Source organism: Callospermophilus lateralis, chromosome 7 (genome assembly GCF_048772815.1).
Source record: "Callospermophilus lateralis isolate mCalLat2 chromosome 7, mCalLat2.hap1, whole genome shotgun sequence".
In the NCBI taxonomy this organism is placed as follows: domain Eukaryota; kingdom Metazoa; phylum Chordata; class Mammalia; order Rodentia; family Sciuridae; genus Callospermophilus; species Callospermophilus lateralis.
In genome coordinates, this window is record NC_135311.1 from 5564984 (window position 1) to 5586927 (window position 21944).

General features: G+C 46.6%; 4 protein-coding genes across 5 annotated transcripts in view; 1 reads left to right on the forward strand and 3 right to left on the reverse strand.

The window, feature by feature from the left end:
• Nucleotides 1-34: 34 nt before the first annotated feature.
• Jtb (jumping translocation breakpoint) lies at nt 35-2252 on the reverse strand. The gene is made up of 5 exons (XM_076861039.1): nt 1875-2252; nt 1708-1745; nt 1434-1516; nt 698-777; nt 35-352 (listed from the first exon to the last, which is right to left on the reverse strand). Exons 1-5 carry the CDS (start codon nt 1955-1957, stop codon nt 196-198), a joined length of 441 nt encoding a protein of 146 aa, XP_076717154.1. The 5' UTR covers nt 1958-2252; the 3' UTR covers nt 35-195.
• Nucleotides 2253-8607: 6355 nt separating this feature from the next.
• On the reverse strand, nt 8608-12763 carry Rab13 (RAB13, member RAS oncogene family). 2 transcript variants are annotated; one of them, XM_076861987.1, is made up of 9 exons: nt 12529-12614; nt 12020-12160; nt 11112-11172; nt 10084-10144; nt 9786-9863; nt 9589-9678; nt 9410-9475; nt 9255-9308; nt 8608-9102 (listed from the first exon to the last, which is right to left on the reverse strand). In XM_076861987.1, exons 2-9 carry the CDS (start codon nt 12045-12047, stop codon nt 9025-9027), a joined length of 516 nt encoding a protein of 171 aa, XP_076718102.1. In that variant the 5' UTR covers nt 12048-12160; nt 12529-12614; the 3' UTR covers nt 8608-9024. The 2 variants fall into 2 exon arrangements, with proteins under 2 accessions (XP_076718102.1, XP_076718101.1); XM_076861986.1 differs by lacking the exon at nt 12020-12160 and having other exon boundaries at nt 12529-12763.
• A 7375-nt stretch (nt 12764-20138) lies between these two features.
• On the forward strand, nt 20139-21388 carry Rps27 (ribosomal protein S27). The gene is made up of 4 exons (XM_076861988.1): nt 20139-20203; nt 20517-20625; nt 20990-21100; nt 21303-21388. The coding sequence occupies exons 1-4, from the start codon at nt 20198-20200 to the stop codon at nt 21329-21331; spliced, it is 255 nt and encodes an 84-aa protein (XP_076718103.1). The 5' UTR covers nt 20139-20197; the 3' UTR covers nt 21332-21388.
• Nucleotides 21389-21695: 307 nt separating this feature from the next.
• The window catches only part of Nup210l (nucleoporin 210 like), a 116839-nt gene continuing 116590 nt past the window's right edge, over nt 21696-21944 (reverse strand). Inside the window, exon 40 of the mRNA XM_076861989.1 lies at nt 21696-21892. Coding sequence (XP_076718104.1) covers nt 21795-21892 — 98 coding nt within the window. The 3' untranslated portion in view covers nt 21696-21794. The remainder of the gene's footprint in view (nt 21893-21944) is intronic.

Consider the following 21944-nt stretch of genomic DNA (forward strand, 5'->3'; position numbering starts at 1 on the left):
GTCCCAAAACAAATTACTATAGGGAGAAAGAAACTAACTTACTCTTTTTTATTGTGCTTATTAATGACATGGAGAGGAAGATGGGGAGAAGGGGTTACCACCACAAGATTCCTAAGAACCAAAGGCGCAAATCAGTCCATTTCACTTTCTTTGAGATATGGTCTGTAAGACCCAGGATAAAAGGGTAGAATGTAGCTATATGGACTCAATTTGCTTCCGGACCTTTTCCAGAGCCTTTCTGTCCAGTTGTCGCTGACGGATGATGACAAGGCATGCGAAGACCAAAGCCACACCCACCACAGCCCCTTCAAATTTCCAGAATAAGTGTTGTTCCATCAGAGCTGAGCGGCAGCTGAGGATAGGAAGGAACAGTTATTCCCAGGGAAGGCCAGACAGCTTCTCCTTTCCATCTCCCTTCTACTTCAGCCCCATCAAGGAGGTAACAGCCAAAAGAAAAAGAGGAAAACAGAGTCAGCCTTATAAAGTGTTTACATCATCTGGTGAGATAACAAAGATAGCATTAGCTGATGTTATTGAAGAGAAAATATGGCCAATAACAGGGCTGAGAAGCAAAACCAGGACTTGGGTTTAAGTAATTTAGCTCCAAATTCCCTCTTTCCAACATGTCATGCTACCCAGGATGAAGTCACAGGAGGAAAGGAGATAATTAGTCTACAAGAAAAGAAAAAGCCCTTACCTTTTGAACTCATTTCTCTTAGAGGAGCTGCATGTAATTTTCTCAACATAACCTGTGGAACCACACTCAGGGATGGTTTTCTGCCGGGAGAAAAGGACCAAAGCATGTGTCAGGAAGAGGCAGCAGGAGAAACAGAGAGGTTGCCATTCAAAAGGGCAAGTGCCCAAATGTCATGGTCAGAGCTGGCCAGAAAACAGAGCTAACAAAGAGGATGTGGATGCTGAAGGCGGTGGTTGCATGATTAGAAATGTGTGTTGGAAAAAACACTTCAGGGTAAGAGTGTAGAAGGACATAAGGCCAGATTCCAGAGCATGGTGTATTAAAAGTGAACAGAACCACAGGGCATGGAGGTGCATGCCTGTAATTCCAGCAACTTGGGAGCCTGAGGCAGGAAGAGCTCAAGTTCCAGCCCAGCCTGGCCAACTTAAACCTTGTCTCAAAATAATAAAAAAAGGTCTGGGGATGAGGCTAGATGATAGAGAGCTAGATGGTAGGATTGGGTTTAATCCCCAATACAGTAAGACAAAAAACAAAAGCAGAACAAAACTTGGTTATCAGCTGAACGCTGTTATTAACTTGGAAAGAGAGGAACATGTTTTCAGGGGGAAGACAAGTTCAGATTTGGACGTATACTGACACTGCAAGGAGAAAGAAAAGAGGATGCAAAGGCATGCTTATTGAGACTCGGGGACTGGTTAGATGTTGGGGGAAAACGGGGGAGGGGAGGGATGCTCACAGCCTGAAAACTGGAACATGGAGTACACTCTTCCGCGACCACGAACTCTTCTCCCAGCCAGCACGGCAAAGTCGAGGTGCTCACTAAAAGGGGAAAGAAATGCCGGCCCAGACCACTCAGAAAACGTTCGCCCCCGAAGCTCTACGCACCCAGATCCCAGGTCTGCGCTGCCTCGTCCCGCGCGGTGCCACCCTTTTCCGTCCGAGCTCCGGGTGTGCAGGGAAGACATGCAAAACAATAAACCACGGGGGCGTGGGGTCGGGCAGCCACCCACCTGACTGCTTCTCCTCCCGCACGGAAGCCTCGGCTCGGCTGTAGCGGGTGGGCGAAGGGGCAAAAATTAGAATCCGGAAAACAGGCTCCCCTACCGCAGCGGTCCTCCCCAGGTGGGCACGGCTCTCCTCCGGCCCCGCCGGCCTCCCTCGGCCCCCGCCTCCTTACCAGAGCTCTACGGTGAAAGCGCAGAAGAGCCAGCACAGGTGGAGGCCCTGGGGGAGGCCGCGCCTCCCGGTGCCCGCAGGCATGGGCGGTCAGGGTCGCACCTGTCGGGACACAGGACCTGCTAGTTGGGCCGCGAGCCTGCCGGAACGCAGAGGCGCTCGCCCCGCAGAGCTCCGGGCCAGTCCGGCTCAGGAAGGTGAAACGGCCGGTTGCCCATCAGGGCCAAAGCTCTGCCGGGACGACCCCACGGTCGCGACGGGAAAAGCGCCTACGAATCCGCTGTCAAGGAAGCGGAGCCCCTCGCCCGGGCGCGCGGCGCGGGAGGAAGGCCGGCTGCGGCGCCGGGGCCCAGCGCCGCCCACCTCTGCCCCCGCCCCGCGCGCGGCCATCCCGCCCGCGGAGGATGCTGGGGCGCCGCCCGCTGGGACCTGTAGTCCGCCGCGGGGGTGTCCGGGCGGCGCGGAGGGGCGGGTCTCACTGCGCCTGCGCGGCAGGACGCGGCCGATTGGCTGGGCCGTGAGGCCTGGCGGTCCCGGCAGTGCGGGAGGAGCGGGGCGGTGGCGGTGGCTGGGTCCGCGTGGTTTCTCGGCTTACCGCTTCCTGGGTCGTCGCCTTTCTCCCGTTCTGGGCTAGGTTAGCAGGGGGACAGTCCGTCGTCCTGCCGGGACTTTGGATCCTCCTTAGAACCCTGGGTTTCGCCCTTAATCCCTAGCCTCTCCGACCCCCTCTCTGTCCCCTACGGCCCAGGGAGAAAGCCCGCGTGGCGGTCTGGGGTGGCGGCAAGGCTGCATTTCCCCTCCCCACGAGAGGGGAGCAGTCCAGGGGCACCGTGAGGGTGAGACTATGACTGCTGGGCTCGCGTTCTGTTCTACGCAGGTGGACCGTGCCACCCCCTCCGGTGTTCATTGCTAAACCACTTCGCAGAGCTTTTCCTCAGCTGGTCTCCACTGTCCCTAGCGCCTACATAAGGGAATACTCACTAACCCGGTGCGAAGACCGAGATTGGGAGTTCAGGAGCTTGTCAACTGTGTGACCTTAGGACAGTGGCTCTCAGTGTTCTGTGTGAAACGGAATGCTAATGTGCATTGCTGCTTTTTGCTAGATGCTAATGAAATGTATATGAAAACATTCTGAAAGTGTTGCTTCACTTTTTCCACTCCTCCTCCTTTCACCCAAGGAAGCTGAAAATTGAGATTGTTCCTTGCCTGAGTTGGAACCCAGGGCCTCATGCCTGCTAAGCAAGCTCCCTACCATTGAGCTGCCTCTGTCATATGTCATAACTTTTTTAAATTCAGTTTTTAGCTGCTTTTGATCCTCAGAAGGATTCAGTATTATCTTGTTTTGTGAGTCAGTGCAGAGAGCATAGGTGACTTTGTTAGGGGACAGACAGATGCAAGTGATGGGAGCATGAGGTTAAGGGAATAATTCTATAAAATGGGGCCACCAAACTGACCCCCACATGCTTTCTTTTTCAAAAAGGAACTTACCTGTTGGCCTGCCTGGCTTAAGTGGACAGGCTATGTCACATTCCTCAGCAAACTACCTGTTTCCTGCTGAAGAAATGCAGGCCACAAATAACGTTAAGAAGAACCCACCCTCACCCACCCCTCACCCACGTTACCCTGAAGAGGAAGACTTTTGTGACTCTCTTGACAGACCAGATCCTGAAACTCAGGGAGATAAGGGTAATTCCTCCTAACCATAAAATCTGTAAGAATCTGTGGTTCACAATCCAATTAGAACCAGTCAGCTTGGGCCAAAGTGACACAGAGTTGTCATGGCAGTGGGGACTTGAAAATCTGAGGTATAACTGCTATCAGTCAAAAGTTAAGAGGTGGCCTGGGTGGGACTCTGGGATCCCCAATAAAACAAGTGTAGGAGAGGCACACTGTCCCTCTCCTAAGAGGATCAGCTCTCTCCCTTGAGAGTGTCCTTTTTCCCTTTTTTTATCCCTTTGTTAAACTCATCTATTACTCTGAGCAACATGTCTGAAACCTTTCTGACTTGATTGCAAGAATTCGGGCTTGAAGGGGGTCCTCTGCACTGCCTCAGTTTTCTGGAAGGCCCCAGCTCTCTAACAACTTGTCCTAGGTTATCAAGCTAGTAAATGGAAGACAAGAGGCTTGACTCCAAAATTTCAGCTCCCAGGCCAGAGACTAAGCGTGCTTTCTATCCCCATGGAGTTAAACCTTTATATACTCAAAATTGCAGTGCCAGAGGAGGGAAGGAAGAAGTACTGGACATTATGTCCAGTGAACCTCAATATTATGTATAACTATAATGTACTAATAAAAACATTAAAAAAGGGAGGGGGGACTTGACCCACACTCTGGGTTCCCACTTTACTGTCAGGTAATGTATTTGTTACTCTCCGAATTCAGCCCTGATTTGTTTCTTGGTTTCATACATAATGTGTGACTGCAGCGTCCCAGACACTGGGGACCATGTAAGTTTAGTTCTCTTAGATGCTCAATAGATAGACCAAGAAGTACTTAAACTCCATACAAACATGAATGCTGAATTTGCTCCCCCCGCCCTTCTGAATTAAGAACAGCTTCCTCATGCTGAGATTGGAGGCTAAAAGGCTGCAAGTTCCCACTCTGATACCAAGGAACCTGAAAGTTGAGATTGTTCCCTGCCTTGGCCTGTGCAGCATAGGTTAACTAAGTTACCTATGTACACTGCCTGCCTTTTGTCTCACTTCCCAACCTCTGCCCCCCTGCCTATTCTCCTTTAACTCTGTGATAGAGCACTTGCCTGGCATGTTATAGGCCTGGGTTCAACTCTCAGCACCAATAAATAAATAAATAAATAAATAAGCAAACAAACGCTCTGTTCACCTTTGGAGATTTTGAAGATGGAACTTTTGAAGCAATGTCTTCTACCTACAAAGATGGCTTTGAATAGAACCATTTTTCCTTTTATTTTTGGTATTGAGGATTAAACCCAAGGGCACTTTACCACTGACCTATATTCCCACTTTTCATTTTTTATTTTGAGACAAGATCTTACTAAGTTACTGAGGATCTTGGTAAATTGCTGAGGCTGACCTCGACCTTGAGATCCTCCAGAGCATCTGGGGTTACAAGTGGGAGCCAATGATAGGCAGCATATAGACACAAACAGTAGTAACATAACGTTAAGCAGGTAATTCTACAAACAGGGCCCACTATGCTGACCTCCACTTGCTTTCTTTTAAAAAACAATTTACCCACGGCCCTCCCTGACTTAAGTCAATAGGATATGCTAAATTCCTCAGCAAACAACCTATTATGCAGAAGAAATGCAGGCCCAAAATGCTCCTTCTTCCCTGATAAGAACACAAGTTACCCTGAAGGAGAAGGGGCTTTTGTGACCTTTACACAGACCAGATTCTAGAACTCAGGGATATATGTTAGAAGAAAGCCCCTAACTATAAGATCTAAGTTCCGGGGCTGGGGATGTGGCTCAAGTGGTAGCTCGCTCGCCTGGCATGCGTGCGGCCCGGGTTCGATTCTCAGCACCATGTTGTGTCCGCCGATGATAACTAAAAAATAAATATCAAAAAATTCTCTCTCTCTCCCCCCTCTCTCACTCTCTCTTTTAAAAAAAAAAAAAAGATCTAAGTTCCAATTAGAATCAGTCAGTGTGCACCAAAGTGACCAAGAGTTACCTTGAATCTTTTTTTTTTTTTTTTTTAAGTTGTTGATAGACCTTTATTTTATTTATACATAGTGCTGAGAATGGAATCCAGTGTCTCACACAACCCAGGGCTCACACTGAGCCCCAGCCCCAGCCCTACCTTGACTCTCTTATCATGCACAGTGGGGACTTGGAAGTCTGATGCAATCCTGCTGTCAGTCAAAAGTCAAGAGGCAGACCTGGGCAGAGCTCTCTGGAAACTTCTGTGAGACCACCAATAAAACTATAGGGCAGGAGGGGTGCACCATTCTTCTCTTTTCCTGAGGATTCTATCTATCTATCTATCTATCTATCTATCTATCTATCTATCTATCTCAATAGTGTCCCCTTTCCCCTTTTTCCTATCCCTTCTCATACCAGGTACTTTTAGCAACATATCTGAAAATTTTCCAACATGATCACAAGACCTGGTAACCAAGGACTGCCATGGCTACCTTGATCTGTAATAATCATGCCCCATGTGTCTCATGTTTATATGTTACAGAAAATTGGTTGTGGCTTTTTTCCCCTGGTTTTTAGGTATGATAGAGTTTTTTATTTTCTCAGTGCTGGGGATTGAACCCAGGGTACTTTATCCATGAGGTACATTCCCCAACCCTCTTTATTTTTTGAGATAGGATCTTGCTAAATTGCTGAGGCTGGTCTTGAATTTATAACCCTCCTGCCTCAGCCTCCAGAGTCAGTGGGCCCACTATGCTAGCATTTGTTATTCCTTACCATAATCTTACATCTACTTTATCTCATGGAAATTATCTCATGGAAAGTTGTTCTGTGTGATTTATTTTTTTATTTTATTTATTTATTTATTTATTTATTTATTTTGCACTGGGAATTGAACCAGAGGTACTTTACCACTGAGCAACATCCCCCACCTGATTTACTTATTTATTTTTTGAGGTGGGGTCTTGCTAAATTGCTTAGGACTTAGGCTGGCCTCAAACTTGCTGTCCTGTCTCTGGTATTATAGGCATGTACCACTGAGCCTGGGTAAACCCTGTGATCTTATAAGATTTCACTTCCAATAAACTTAGAAGAAACCAACTTGGGCCAGGCATGGTGGTGCATGCCTGTAATCCCAGCAGCTTGGGAGGCTGAGGCAGGTGGATTGAGAGTTCAAAGCCAGCCTCAGCAATGGAGAGGCACTAAGCAACTCTGTGAGACCCTGTCTCTAAATAAGATACAAAATAGGGCTAGGGATGTGGCTCAGTGCTTGAGTGCCCCCGAGTTCAATCCATGGTACCAAAAAATTTATCTAAAAAAGAAAAAAAAAAAAAAAAAAACCAACCAACTTGGATATCTGCTCTGAAAGTGAATTTTTAAATATCTGTTTGGGGGTATGATGAAGCTGTCAGTCTTGACAGCTTGAATAACACTTGAATAACACTTCAAGTGGTACATTTATTTTGTTCAAAGCAAATGTGACATTTTCATTGATCTTAATAAAAGATGAAGGTCCAGAGCTGGAGATGTTGTTCAGTGGTAGAGCCCCTTCCCAGCACTTAGAGGGCCCTGAGTTTCATCACCAGCAAAGAAAGAAAGAAAAGAAAACAAGCAAGGAAGGAAGGAAGGGAGAGGAGAGGAAAGGGAGGGAGGGAGGAAGGAAGGAAGGAAGGAAGGAAGGAAGGAAAAAAGGAAAGGAAAGGAAAAATATCAAGCCAGGTGCAGTGGGTGTAATCCCAGGGGCTCAGGAGGCCATGGGATTACAGGGTTGCAAATTCAAATCCAGCCTCAGCAATTTAGCAAGGCCCTAAGCAACTCAGTGAGATCCTGTCTCAAAATAAAAAAAAAAATAATAATAATAATAAAAAGGGCTGAGGATGTGGCTCAGTGGTTAAGCACCACTGGGTTCAATCCCCACTACCAAAAAAAAAAAAAAATCTGCTGTTTTAAAAAATGTTGAGCTGGGCATGGTGGTGCACACTTGTGATTCCTACTTGGGAGGCTGCAGCAGGAGTTGTTCAAGGCTAATCTGATCAATTTATCTAGACCCTGTCTCAAAATCCAAACTAAAAATGGCTGAGGATATAGCTCAGGGGTTGAGTGCCCCTGGGTTCAATCCCCAGTATCATCGAAAGGGAGGGCTGCTATGTGTACTTAAGGGGGCAATATATCAAGCCTGAATTTTTTGGTGGTTTTTCTTTTGCATGCTGATAATTTTGGCATGTGTCTCTCCCTCACCCCCCAAGAGTTAACTGTTTTTATTAAAATTTGCTTATTTCTCTGCCTATAAGAACCACCTAAGGGCTGGTAGTGGTGGTGCATGCCTGTAATCCCAGAGACTCCTGTAATCCCAGCAACTCCAGAGGCTGAGGCCAGAAGATCACAAGTTCAAAGTCAGCCTCAGCAAGTTAGTGAGGCTCTGCTCAAAAATAATGACAAGTAAAAGGGCTGCGAATGTGGCTCAGTGGTTAAGTGCCCTGGGTTGAATCCCTGGTACCAAAATAAAAACAAAAACAAACAAAAAAAAACACCACCCAAGAGCTATGTTAACTGACTGTGTGCCTGAAACATAGATGCTCAATAAATGTTTATGGATACATAAACCTCTCCTGTGTCTCATTTTCCTCCCCTATAAAAGCAGCTAATAATGCCTACCAAACACCTAAACAGATTTCTGGCAAAATCAAAGACGCATGGAGGCTGGGGATTTAGCTCAGTGGCCGAGCATTTGTCTAGCACAATCAAGGCCCTGAGTTCAGGCCCCTCAAAAAGAAAAGGTGGGTGGGTGTCGAAGAAGCTTGCGTTGATCACTGCTAAGCCACACCAGGTCCTGTTGTGTCCCTGACACTAGGGCTCCTCAAGTCCTCCCTTGGAATTTCCTGTGCTAAGGACAAGGCTATGATCATAGTGATCCTTAGTCCTGAAACCCCACGATGGAAAGAGGGGGTTCAGTCCCTCAGGTCACTCTGCCTCCTGCTCCGGCTGTCTTCCTCAGCAGCCAAACATCTGGGAAAGGGAGAGACGCACCCGGCCAAATTCCAGGGGACCAACATGGGAGAGGTAAGACCTGGGTGTGAGTGACAACAATGAAAATTTCCCAAACAGGGGCACATTTGTGCAAAGAATGGCCTTTAATACAGAGGAAGACCATGCAGCGTGACAAACCTTCAGAGAGTGGGGCTGAGCCAGCCTCTCACAGGACTCAAAAACCTGATCGAGTATCAAAATAAATCGATATATTTACATATATTCATGACCTAAAAAAACCAGAGAAAGTCCACGGCCTGAGGCTATCCGTCCTACCCCTCCTCCTCCCTTTCATCCTCCCCCTCACCTTCCTTCACTTCCTCTGTTCCTTCCTTCACTTCTCCTGGCCCCTGGTTTCCTTCTTTCCCTTCTCTGTCTTCTCCTCGGCTCCTCACCACCAATCCGCCTCTCAGGCACCGCTGCCCCCTCCCTGTGCAGTCCCTCAGCCCTGGCTCCCCCGGCTCCACCTCCAGGCTCAGGGTGGGAAGGCCGCAGGGGGTCCTCAGCCCAGGGAGCACTTGCTGGTGTTCTTCTTGTCGCAGGTCTTCAGGTCAGTGCTGGGGGGCTTGTGATGGTTCCCCTGGAGGGAGAAGGATGCAGAGGTCAGGATGGGAGGGCTGGCTGGCCTATGAGTCAACGGAAGCTTTCTTTCTCCCCTCCTGGGAATTGTAGCATGGCTCTCCTCCCAAGACACACAGGGCCAGTGGGACCCAGCCAGCAGATCCAACTCACCAATCTCCGGCCCCCAGACTTGAGTAAGATGTCCCGAGCCAGGGAACTGAAAGCCTAAAGGGGAGACTGGTCAGAACAGACTGGAGCGGGGATGCGTCTACCTTTCAAGATTCCATGGCTTGGTGGTGGTTGAGCAGGTAGGGGGCAGGTCTCACCTCATCCACATTCATACTGGATTTGGCACTGGTCTCAAAAAATCGGATTCCGTGCTCTCGAGCCAACTGTAGGGTGAAATGAGAAGGAGAAAGCTGGAGAAAAGGGGCTGCAGCCAAGCCCCCTGCCATCGGGCCTCGCGATGTGTTCATGTGTTCACCCGGCCCAGCCTGGCCCTCACCTTATCGGCCTGCTCCTTCTGCACTTTCCTCTTAGCCTCCATGTCACACTTGTTCCCCAGCAAGAGTCGCTCCACTCCAGCTGAGGCATTCTGGGGGCAGAAGTGTAAGACCAGTGAAAGTGGCCCTGCCTGTCCGCCCAGCCCCTTAGTTCTCCATGGTCTACCCACTTCCCCCATGTCGTCTGGAGGGTTCTTACTTCTTTGATGCTTTTCATCCAGTTCTGAATATTTTCAAAGGATTTCTCATCAGTGATGTCATACACTAGGATAATACCCTTGGAGAAGACAAAGTTCACCTTGGACCATATTCCCATGTAGGCTCCCCAACACGCTCTAAATGACCCCAGAAGTCCCATCCAGGAGTCTAAACTCTCGGTCATGGGGGGCAGTTTGTTGCCCACACTGCGTGCCCCACTTTCCCCTGCCCTCTGTTCTCATAAACCTATATTCTCTTGTCTCACGCCCTCAGCCCTTGTCCAGAACCACACATCATACCATGGCCCCACGGTAATAGGCAGTAGTTATTGTCTTGAATCGCTCTTGGCCAGCTGTGTCCCTGAAGAACGAGAAGAATTCATGGGTGGGACAGAAGGAGTCTCCCCCTAGGAGACTCCTTCCCACCAGAGAAATCAGCTTCTACAACGTGGTGGGGCTAAAAAGAATAGCTCTGCTGGGCACAGTGGCCCACGCCTACGATTCCCGTGACTCAGGAGGCCAGGGAAGAAGGATCACAGATTCAAGGCCAGCCTCAGCAATTTAGCAAGATCCTGTCTATGAGTCTTTGCCTTTCCGTTACTCACTCACCTTTTCCGTTTGACCTTTGTTAGTTATCCAGCCTCTCCAAATCTGTTTCCTCATTTGTAAAATGGGGACAATAAAATATGTCTCACAAAGAGTGAGGATTAGAGAAAATGATACATACACATAAAACATAAAATGATACTTAGTGCTTAGCATAGAGGAAGCATTCAATGAGTAAACAAGAGGTCTTGTTTTTTGGGCACCTACCATCTAATTGTCTTTTTTTTTTTTTTTGAGCAGGGGGCTTCCTGCATGTGAAGTAAGGACTTCACCAGAGTTACATCCCAGCTCTTGCTCTGCTCTTTAAGATAAAAAAAAAAAAAAAAAAAAATCCTCTAGCCGAGGCAAGGAGGATCACAAGTTTTTGAGGCCAGCCTCAGCAACTTAGGGAGACCCTGTCTCAAACTGAAAAATAAAAAGGGCTGGGGATGTGGTCAGTGGTATCAGCAGTAAAGCACTCCTGGGTCAATCTAGTACTGAAAGGAAGAAAACCCAAAAAACAGAACAGCAGAGAATGCTCTGGACCTGGGGGAAATGAGTTACGGGCCGAAAAGGATCAGAGCAGGAAGAGATGGAAGGACAGCTGAATAAGCAAGATATATAAATTAGGAGAAATGGTAGAAGAAACAGCAGGGAAAGGGAGAGAAATGAAGCAAACAGGAGGAAAGAGTCCCAGGAGACGAACGGGAGGTCTAGTTAGGTGTCCTGGGGGATCCACTCACCAGACCTGCAGTTTGATCTTCTTCCCCTCGATTTCCACAGTGCGGATCTTGAAGTCAATTCCTGTGGGCAGAAGTTGTGCGTTGAAGCAGAGAGTGTGTGTATGCCTGTGCATCCACAGGGATGTGTGGAGACCCGGGAAGGAGCGCAGGCAGCGCTCGGGCAAGCAACTTCTTGGAAGTACAGAACTAGGAGCATTCCCCCAAAGCTGCATTTGTATAGTAAGTATACTGTTTTAATCAGATTTTATGGACGAGGTTTTGAAAATTCTGCAGAGGGCTTCAGGCCACCCCAGCTGACAACTCTTCCACTTAAGTTTCTGTTTCCTCCCACTATTTTCACATTCCTCTTTCCAGTTCCTTAGCTACCCCCCCTCTACTTTTTTTTTTTTTTCCTTTTTTTGGTACCGGGGATTGAATGCGGGGGTGCTTAACCACCTAGCCACATCCCCAGCCCTTTTTTATATTTTATTTAGAGACAGGGTCTCACTGAGCTGCTTAGGGCCTCGCTAAATTGCTGAGGCTGGCTTTGAACTCGTGACCCTCCTGCCTCAGCCTCCCTAGACCCTTCTACTATCATATTCCACCATCCTCCTGGCACTTTAGGGTACAGAGTAAAGGAAAAGGTAGTTGACATTAGTCCATGAGAATTAACTGGTGGGCTAAGCTTGGAACTAAGACAGTCCGAGACTCACACAGTGGGGCATTTTGCCTTTGTAACCAAAATTGTCTTGAGAATCTCTCTGATTTATTTCCCAGGCCAGAGGACATGAAGAAAGGCGAAGGGAGGAAAGGAGACAATGTTCTTTTTAGCAGAAACTTGGGCACCTCCCCCTAGGCTGCTGGGGGCCCCAGGGAGCAGATGATTCAACAGGCTGACTCAGAGACCCCAAAAGTCCCCTCATTCCCACCTTCCTCATCAGGCAGCCGCAGATTCATAATCTCAGTCTTTGAGCACACCCAGTCGCCCCGTCCCCTCTGTCCAATCCTCTATTAAGCTGAGGAGAGGGAGACTGGGGAACGGACGGTAAGGTGGGGTGCCAGGAGAGAGCCTGGAGGGTCAGTGGGACAGAAAGAGACAGAAGTCAGGGACGGTGGACGGGGAATCAGGAAGAGTCCTGTGTGGACGGGGTTTGGGGAAGAGGAGCTAGAGGGCCAAGAGAAAGACTCCTGTGAAATTGGGGAGACTAGAAAGACAGACAAGGAGAGGCTGGCCTCAGAGTCACCTGGAGGCCTCAGAGAGGTTAGAGGTCTGAGTACCCAGCTATGTATGGGGGATGGGTCTGAGACAGGGGTGGAGGGACTGGAGTTTAGGAGCCCCAAAGGCGACTAAGGCGACTGCAAAGGAGGATCACTGGTCCAGGCGCCGGCAAAGGAGGGCGCAGGGGCGTCGGGGGCCTGGGAGCGGCGGCGGGCTCACCGATGGTGGAGATGTAGGTGCTGTTGAAGTTGTCTTCTGCAAAGCGAATGATCAGACAAGTCTTGCCCACCCCCGAGTCCCCGATCAGCAGCAGCTTGAAGAGGTGGTCGTAGGCTTTGGCCATGGCGGACACTTGGGGGCGCGGGGGAGGGGTGGCACCCGGAGGCGGGACTGCGGGGCTGGCGACCCAGCGTCCCCGAGCCCCGGCCAGGAAGTTTTCCTGCCTCTCCGCCCAAGCTCCGGGAAAGTGGGGCGGCGGCTCCTCTGGGCTCCACCTCCCGCCCGCCCACCCTTTTCGGCTGCCAGAGGCCTGTCCAGCCCCGGTCCCCTGGTCTGTCCTCTCTCCCTCGCCGTCCACCGTCCCTCCGGTTGGATCTCACGCTTTGATCGTGAGGCTCGGGTGAAGGAAAGCAGGGGTCAGGGCGACACGGCCAGGGGAGAGGGACGGTAGAGGGTTTGGGGAAGGGGACAGTGGTGTCGGTAGGGACCGAGGTGGGGATGGCACTGCAGGTTGGCAGAACTCGAAGGCCGACTTTTGGAGGCCCTATTCAAGGAAGGCGGAAGGCTGAGCTGAACCAGCCGGGGCTACAGTGTCGCTGCGAACGACCCCGACCCTGCGCTCTGCGCATCCCGGCCCCGGACGAGCGGCGTGGCCAGGGCTAGGGGCTCCGGCGAGTCGCCCGCCCCCTGCTGGGACACCGGGAAAGTGCAGATGGCCCTACCGAGGAGCCCTACCCCGCACACCCCGACGCCCAGACCTTGGGAGGTCACTTCTAACCTCAGCCGCGACCCTGTGTGACCAGACAGCTCAGGGCTGGAGACGTTGGGACTAAACGTATTCATTGACATGTTTTGGATACTGGAGAATAAACCTAGCGGGGCTTCACCACTGAGCTCCATCCTCAGGCCATTTTTATTTGGGGACAGTCTTCCCTAAATTGCTAAGACGGGCCTCCAACTCGCGATCCTTCTGCCACGGCCGCCCTGATTGCTTGGATTACAGGCGTGTGCCACCACACCAAGCTAAAGCACCATTTTTCATGAAAAAGAAAACGGGCTGGGAATGTAGCTCGGTGGTATAGCTTCTCTGAGTTCGATCAATATCCAGTACTGAATGAAAAAAGGTGCACTGGTTGTGAGAAGGCATCTTTTGTCACTTATCTTTGTCACCTTCTGTGTCTGTGTTCGTTCTGGAACACAACTATTCCTTTTTTTTTTTTTTTTTTAAATATCTCTATCTCCTCTCTCTCTTTCTTTTGTATTGGGCATTGAACCCAGGGGCACTTTACCACTGAACTATATCCCCAAAACTTTTTATTTTTTTTATTTTGAGATAGTCTCACTAAGTTGCTGAGAGTCTTACTGAATTGTTGAGGCTGAGCCAGGTGTGCTGGTGCATGCCTATAGTCCCCACAGTTTGGGAGGCTGAGGCAGGAGGATCACAAGTTCCAGGCCAGTCTTAGCAATTTAGCAAGGCCCTAAGCAACTTAGAGAAACCCTGGGGATGAGGCTCAGTGGTTAAGTGCCCCTGGGTTCAATCCAATAAAATAAAAATTAAAAATAAATTGTTGGGCTGGGTTTGTGGCTTAGTAGTAGATCACTTGCTTAGCACATGTGAGGCACTAGATTCGATCCTCTGCAACACATAAAAATAAGTAAATAAAATAAAGGCATTGAGTCCATCTACAACTAAAAACTTTTTTTTTTAGAGAAATTTTTTAATATTTATTTTTTAGTTTTTGGCAGACACAACATCTTTGTTTGTATGTGGTGCTGAGGATCAAACCTGGGCCGCACGCATGCCAGGCGAGCCCACTACCGCTTGAGCCACATCCCCAGCCCTAAAAACATTTAAAAAAAATAAATAAAATAAATTGTTGAGGCTTACCTTGAACTTGTGATCCTCCCACCTCAGGCTCCCAAACTGTGGGGACTATAGGCATGTGTCACCGCACTCTCATTGTATCTTTCAGCTGCATCCCAAATCTTGTTTTTTTTCCTCACTGACCAAACTGTCTCATCTGTTCTTTAAATTACTCTTCAATTTTCATGGATGGTTCCAATGCAAATCCACCAGTTCTTCTTCTGTTCATCTTCTTTTGCTTGGATCTGGACACTCAGTGCCCAGCAGTTGCTATTCGTGCTCATCTCTCTGATATGCAAGCTGGTGCACACGTGCTTTCCCTGGACCCTCACCTCACAGGACTCTCCCCAAGCTCTCTTAGTCTCAGCAACAGTGCCTTCTGTCCCCTCATTAAGTTCATCTGGCATTGGGTTTTGTGCTTTTCCCCCAGGCTACAATGCTCTTCCCTCCACATCTTTGCATGGTTGACTCCTTTTTTTCTTTTTCTTTTCTTTTCTTGCATTAGGGAGTTACTGGGGACTGAACCCGGTGGCACTTTATACTGAGCTACATCCCCAGTTCTTTTCTTTCTTCTTCTTCTTCTTCTTTTTTTTTTTTTTTTTTTTTTTTTTTTTTTGCGGTGCTAGGGATTGAACCCAGGGCCTTGTGCATGCAAGACAAGCACTGTACCAACTGAGCTATATCCCCAGCCCTCCCCAGTTTCTATTTTTTATTTTGAGACAGGGTTTCACTAAGATGTTGAGGGTCTTGCTAATTTGCTGAGGCTGGCCTCCAATTTATGATCCTTCTGCCTCAGCCTCTCAAATCGTTGGGATTACAGGTGTGCACCACCATGCCCCACTTTTTTTTTCCTCCCCTTGGGGACAGGTAACTAGGGAATTAACTCAGGGGTGCTTTACTACTGAGCTACATCTCTAGCCTTTTTTATTTTTTATTTTGCAACAGGATCTTGCTTGCAATTCTCCTGTCCCAGTCTCCTGACTTGCTGGCATTACATGTCACCATGCTTTATGTGTCACCATGCCCAGAGAATTCTTTTCTTAGATTTCAGTCTAAATATAATTTCCTCAAAAGTTTTTATTATTTTTTAAATTTATTATTTTTTATTTTAATTTGTTACATACGACAGCAGAATGCATTACAATTCATATTACACATGTAGAGCACAATTTTTCATATCTCTGGTTGCACACAAAGTAGTCACACCATTCACGTCTTCATACACGTACTTAAGGTTAAGATTTGTGAGTTCTTTATATATCCTAGAGATTAGTGCTCTATCTGATGTACGTGTGGTAAAAATTTGCTCCCAAAATGTAGGCTTTCTGTTCACATCATTGATTGTTCATTTTGATGAGAAGAAGCTTTTTAGTTTGAATCCATCCCATTTATTGATTCTTGATTTTAGGGTAAATGATGTCCATCTCATTCCACCGTCTTTCCTACCCCTTCCCTTCTCCTCCCTCCCCTTTGCCCGATCTAGAGTTCATCTAATCCTCCAGTGCCCCCCCCCAATCCCATTATGAATCATCATCCTAAATCAGAGAAAACATTGGCAATGTTTTTTTTTGGTATTACATAACTTCACTTAGCATTTATCCTCCAACTCCATCCATTTACTTGCAAATGTCATGATTTTATTCTCTTTTAATGCTGAATAATATTCCATCATATATATATATATATACCACATTTTCTTTATCCATTCATCTACTGAAGGGCATCTAGATTGGTTCCACAGTTTAGCTATTTGTGAATTGTGCTGCTATTAATATTGATGTGGCTGTGTCCCTATAGTGTCCTTTGGGTATAGACCGAGGAATGGGATAACTGAGTCAAATGGTGGTTCCATTCCAAGTTTTCCAAGGATTCTCCATACTGCTTTCCATATTGGCTGCACCAATTTGCAGTCCCACCGGCAATGTATGAAAGTGACTTTCGTCCCACATCCTTGCCAACTATTATTGATGTTTCTATTCTTAATAGCTGCCATTCTGACTGGAGTGCGATGGAGTCTTGGAGTAGTTTTGATTTGCATTTCTCTAATTGCTAGAGATGTTGAACATTTTTTCATACATTTGTTGATTGACTGTATATCATCTTCTGAGAAGTGTCTATTCAGATCCTTGACCCATTTATTGATTGGGTTATTTTTTTTGGTGTTAAGATTTTTGAGTTCTTCATATAATCCTAGAGATTAGTGCTCTATCTTATGTGTTTGTGGTAAAAATTTGCTCCCAAAATGTAGGCTCTCTGTTCACCTCACTGATTGTTTCTTTTGATGAGAAGCTTTTTAGTTTGAATCCATCCCATTTATTGATTCTTTTTTTAAAATTTTTTTTTAGTTGTTGATAGACCTTTATTTATTTATATGTGGTGCTGAGAACCGAACCCAGTGCTTCATATACACCAAGCAAGTGCTCTACTGCTGAGCCATAGCCCCAGCCCCCCACCCCCCCATTTATTGATTCTTGATTTTAATTCTTGTGCTATAGGAGTCTTATTAAGAAAGTTAGGGGAGCAGGGTTGTGGCTCAGTGGTACAGCACTCACCTAGCACGTGCAGGGCCCTGGGTTCAATCCTCAGCACCACATAAAAAAATGAATAAAATATATTGTGTCTGACTAAAAAATAAATATTAAAAGGAAAAAAAAGAAAGTTGGGGCCTAATTTGATAGGATGGAGATTTGGGCCTACATTTTCTTCTAATAGGTGCAGGGTCTCTGGTTTAATTTCTAGGTCCTTGATTCACTTTGAGTTTTCTGCATGGTGAGAGATAGGGGTTTAATTTCATTTTGTTGCATATGGGTTTTCCCAGCACCATTTGTTGAAGAGGCTACCTTTTCTCCAATACATGTTTTTGGCACCTTTGTCTAATATAAGATAACTGTAGTTATGTGGGTTAGTCTCTGTATCCCTCTATTCTGTACCATTGGTCTATCAGTCTGTTTTGGTGCCAATGCCATGCTGTTTTTGTTACTGTTGCTCTGTAGTATAGATTTTGCACATCTCATACCAACTCCAAGTTCAATATGCCACTTTGGTACTTTGAAACTGGCTGTGGTTTACATTACTGAGATTAATAAAGATTACGATCACAGAACTTTTCTTCAGAAAGCTGGTTGTCCAGCCAGGTGCAAAGGCGCATGCCTGTAATGATCCCAGAGGCTTGGAAGGCTGAGGCAGGAAGATCGTGAGTTCAAAGGCAGTCTTAGCAACCTAGGGAGGCACTTAGCAATTTTGTGAGACCCTACCTCTAATAAAATATAAAAAAGCGCTTGTATGTGGCTTAGTGGTTAAGCACCCTTGGGTTCAATCACCAGTACCAAAACAAAGCAAAACAAAAAAATTCACATGCCTCCAGGTGTCATTTGGGTTATCTTTATTCCTCCTTTATTTTTATTTATTTATATGTGTGCATTTGTGTGTGTGTGTGTGTGTGTGTGTGTGTGTGTGTGTATGTGTGGTACTGGGGATTAAACCCAGGGATACTTAACCACTGAGCCACATCCCTAGCTCCTTTTTATATTTTATGTAGAGACTGGGTCTCACTAAATTGCTTAAAGTATCAGTGAGAAATTGGGATCCTCCTGCCTCAGCCTACCAAGCTGCTGGGATTATAGACATGCATCACCTCACCCAGCTCCTCCTTTATTTTTAAGTTTAATTTTATTTTTTTCTGTGTATGTGCTACTGGGGATTGAACTCAGGGAGTGCTCCTCCACTGAGCTAAATCCCAAGCCTTTTTTTTTTTTTAAAAAGACAATTTTTAATATTTATTTTTCAATTTTCGGCGGACACACATCTTTCTTTGTATGTGGAGCTGAGGATCGAACCCGGGCCGCACGCATGCTAGGCGAGCGCGCTACCGCTTGAGTCACATCCTCAGCCCACCTTTTTTTATTTTGAAATAGGATTATTATTATTTTGTGTGTGTGTGTCTGTGTGGTGCTGGGGATGGAACCCAGGGCCTTGTGCATGCAAGGCAAACACTCTACCAACTGAGCTATAGTCCCTGCCCCTGAAACAGGATTTTGCTAAATTACTGAAATTAGCCTTGAATTTGTGTCCTCCTGCCTCAGCCTCCGGAATCACTGGGATTAGAGGTGTGTGCCACCACACCAGGCTTCATTTCTCCTTTTTGACAAATGGAGAATCTAAAGCTTTAGTCATTATAGTAGAGCATGATGCTTTGATCTTCGTCTTTCCTTTCTTCTCATTCTCTGGCAAAGGTGTCAATACTGCAAGATTAGAAATCATGTGGAGACAGTGCTGGTTAAAATAGGGGGAAAGGGATGTGATTGCCTAAGACAAAAGGATATTTTGGAAGACAGTTTAGTAGTCTTCAGTGTACATAGCACTGATCCAACAGTTTGATTTTTAAGGATTTTCCTACAAATACAGTCTCACAGGCACAGAAGAATGTATTTATACCTATAACTATCTTCACAAATTTATATGTAATGTGTGGAAAAAATATATATATACACGTATACATGTGTGTGTCTGTATTAATTTATTTATACAGGTTGAGCTTTCTAATTTGAAAACATGAAAGCTAGAATTTTCCAAATTCTAAAACTTTTGAAGTGTTGACATGATACACCACTGAAAAATTCCACACCTTTTCTCACCTGACAGGTCACAGTCAAACCACAGATGCACTAAAATGATTGTATGAAGTTATCCCTGGGAACAGTGATGCACACCTGTAAATCCCAGTGACTTGGGAAGCCCAGGCAAGAGGATCACAAGTTTGAGATCATCCTGGGTAATTTAAGGAGACCCCTGTGGGGCGGGGAAGGGTTGGGGATTTAGCTCAGTGGTAAAGCACCTCTGGATTCAATCCCTAATATATTAAAAAAAAAAAAAAAAAAAAAAAAAAAGTTTTGTATAAGTGTTTTCTTTTTTGGTGAGGGAGGTAGGGAGTACCAGGGATTGAACTCAGGGGAACTCGATCACCGAGCTACATCCCCAGACCTATTTTGTATTTTATTTAGAGACAGGGTCTCCCTTAGTTGCTTAGTACCTTGCTTTTTTTGAGGCTGGCTTTGAATTCACTATCCTCCTGCCTCAATCCCCAGAGATACTGGGATCTCAGGCATGCACCACCATACCCGGTTTATTTTCTTATTTTTTTAGAGGGATTTGAAAAAGAAAAAGTGAACTTTAACAATGGAGGCTGAGGGGCTGGAGCGCTTGGGTTCCATACCCAACATTGCAAAATACTAGATAAATATATAAATTAAATAAATCCACCCCCACCCCAACAACAACAAAAAAAAACCCCACACAATGGTAAACCCTAGGGTTAGTTGGGGTTGGGGGCGATATATGAGGAGGGTGTCTGTTTTGCATGTATTTACATCCAGAACCGTTAAATATGGATAAGTTAACTGAAATGGTACAGAATACCAGTAATTGAAAAATAAATAAACCCCAGATAAAGCTCGATATGGTTCGGTATTACTGAGGTTTTTCCGCAGCGGTTCCTACTTATAAAGTTCCAGCTGTCAAAGTGCACCGGTAAATTTTTAAAATGTTCCTTTATTCCTTGACAGTGACTAAACGCTGAACTCAAAATAGCTCTCTCAACAAGGTGACACATTCCTGACAAGACGATCACTTAAAAGACCTTCTCAAAATGGCTGTTCCATTCTTGCTCCACTGAAGACCAACCTAGAGCAGGACCTTCCCAACATGGCGACACAAGACCCTAGCGTCACTTCCTGCAGGATGCCGGATATAAGGAGCAGGATTTCCGCTTTCGCTCCTTTCCGGCGGTGACGACCTCCCCACGAGAACATGCCTGTGAGTTCCTTGGTCCAGGTTTCAGCGGAGATCTCGCTCTTCTGTCCGCACGCTCCCCTCACGCTGATTTCGCCTCGTAGAGGGTCCTCAGTGAACCCTTTGCACTTCTTAGGACCTTAACTCCAGGGACCGCAGCGGCCCACGGGCCACCCGCATAGACGGGAGCGGAGAGGAGATAAGATGGCGGCCCAGCTACGCAGACACCAGGGGCGGCGAGGGGCGAGTTCTCCCCGGTGTGTGACAGTGGGGGCTGTTTTTCGTCGTCCCGTTTTCGCCGTTGGTTTCTAAACCTCTGCGTTTCTTCCCCTCTTAGCTCGCAAAGGATCTCCTTCATCCCTCTCCGGAAGAGGAGAAGCGGAAACACAAGAAGAAGCGCCTGGTGCAGAGCCCCAACTCCTATTTCATGGATGTGAAATGCCCAGGTGAGAGGTGGCCTGCTGCAGCAGGAGAAGCAAGGGACACTCCCCCCCCTCGCGGGGAGGGCCGTGCGAGTTGTGCCACATCCTTGAAGCAACTGAGCAGCTTAGGTTTCTAAATCTGTTAGAAGGAGATAATGCTACTCCCGATTATCTAAAATTCGAATACATGAAACTGGTAATAGTTTTGTTTTTTTTTTAGGAGTAATTGAATTCGGTGCTTTCCGGTCAAAAGTGCATATAAAGATTGTACTTTTTTTTTGTTTTAGGAAACACTAATGGGATGTTGAGTTGGGGTTAAGTAAGAGAAAAATATGGTAGTAATATTGGAGAAAAACGTTAACTCTTTGCCTGATTTCCATCTCCCCAGGATGCTACAAAATCACCACAGTTTTTAGCCATGCACAAACAGTAGTTTTGTGTGTTGGCTGCTCCACTGTCCTCTGCCAGCCTACGGGAGGAAAAGCAAGGCTTACAGAAGGTAAATGGCTCAATGTTGTGGTTTTTGGCTTTGAATCTTACAGGGAAAGGATCCGTATAAATGAGTTATAAGTAGCTAATGGAGTTGAGGGGGACATGTAGCATTCTGAGAGGGATCACCAGGCTTTTGCTGGTTTTATGAGGGTGGGGCAGTGGACAGGGTAGGTAGCCTATCAGGTAATCTTCAAACTATTTTCTTCCAGGATGTTCCTTCAGGAGGAAGCAGCACTAAAAGCAGCCTGAATCAAGATGAGTGGGAAAACATCCCAATAAACACATTTTGGATATATCCTGTTTATTGTCTTGTTTAACTGCTAGGAAGTTCCTGCCTCAAGTATTCAGGGGCATCCAGAAGAGTGGAATGCTAGAGTCATTTGGGGCAAGTAAGTGGTCAAGTACTTAAAAAAAAGTCCGTTTGGGACATTTTATCCACCTAGGCTCATTGGGTGGATCTTCAGGGATTGATTTAAGAATTGGAATACTAGATAAACATGAGAGTGACTTTTATGTTTTCTTAGTATTAGTGCTAATCTGTAGAACACAACAAACAACTTTAATAAAAATACAGCTTAACATTTTTTATTGATGATTGTCAGAACCCTTGTATTGGAGGCTTAGTGTAGAGATTGCTGGTAGGCTTCTTGTCTAGGGCTAAAAATATTCCCTCAGTTAAAGGGGGCTTGCCCAAGCACAGGTTAGTGCCTTATGCTCCATAACCAATGCTGTAGTCGACTCTGGGTCAGTGGGGGTTGTGGGCTCAAGAAAGGAGGAGAACTTGCGGAGGTATAAGAACCTGAAAGTAAAGGGGGAAGGAAGGTGATGAAGTTCTGAGTCAATCAAGCATG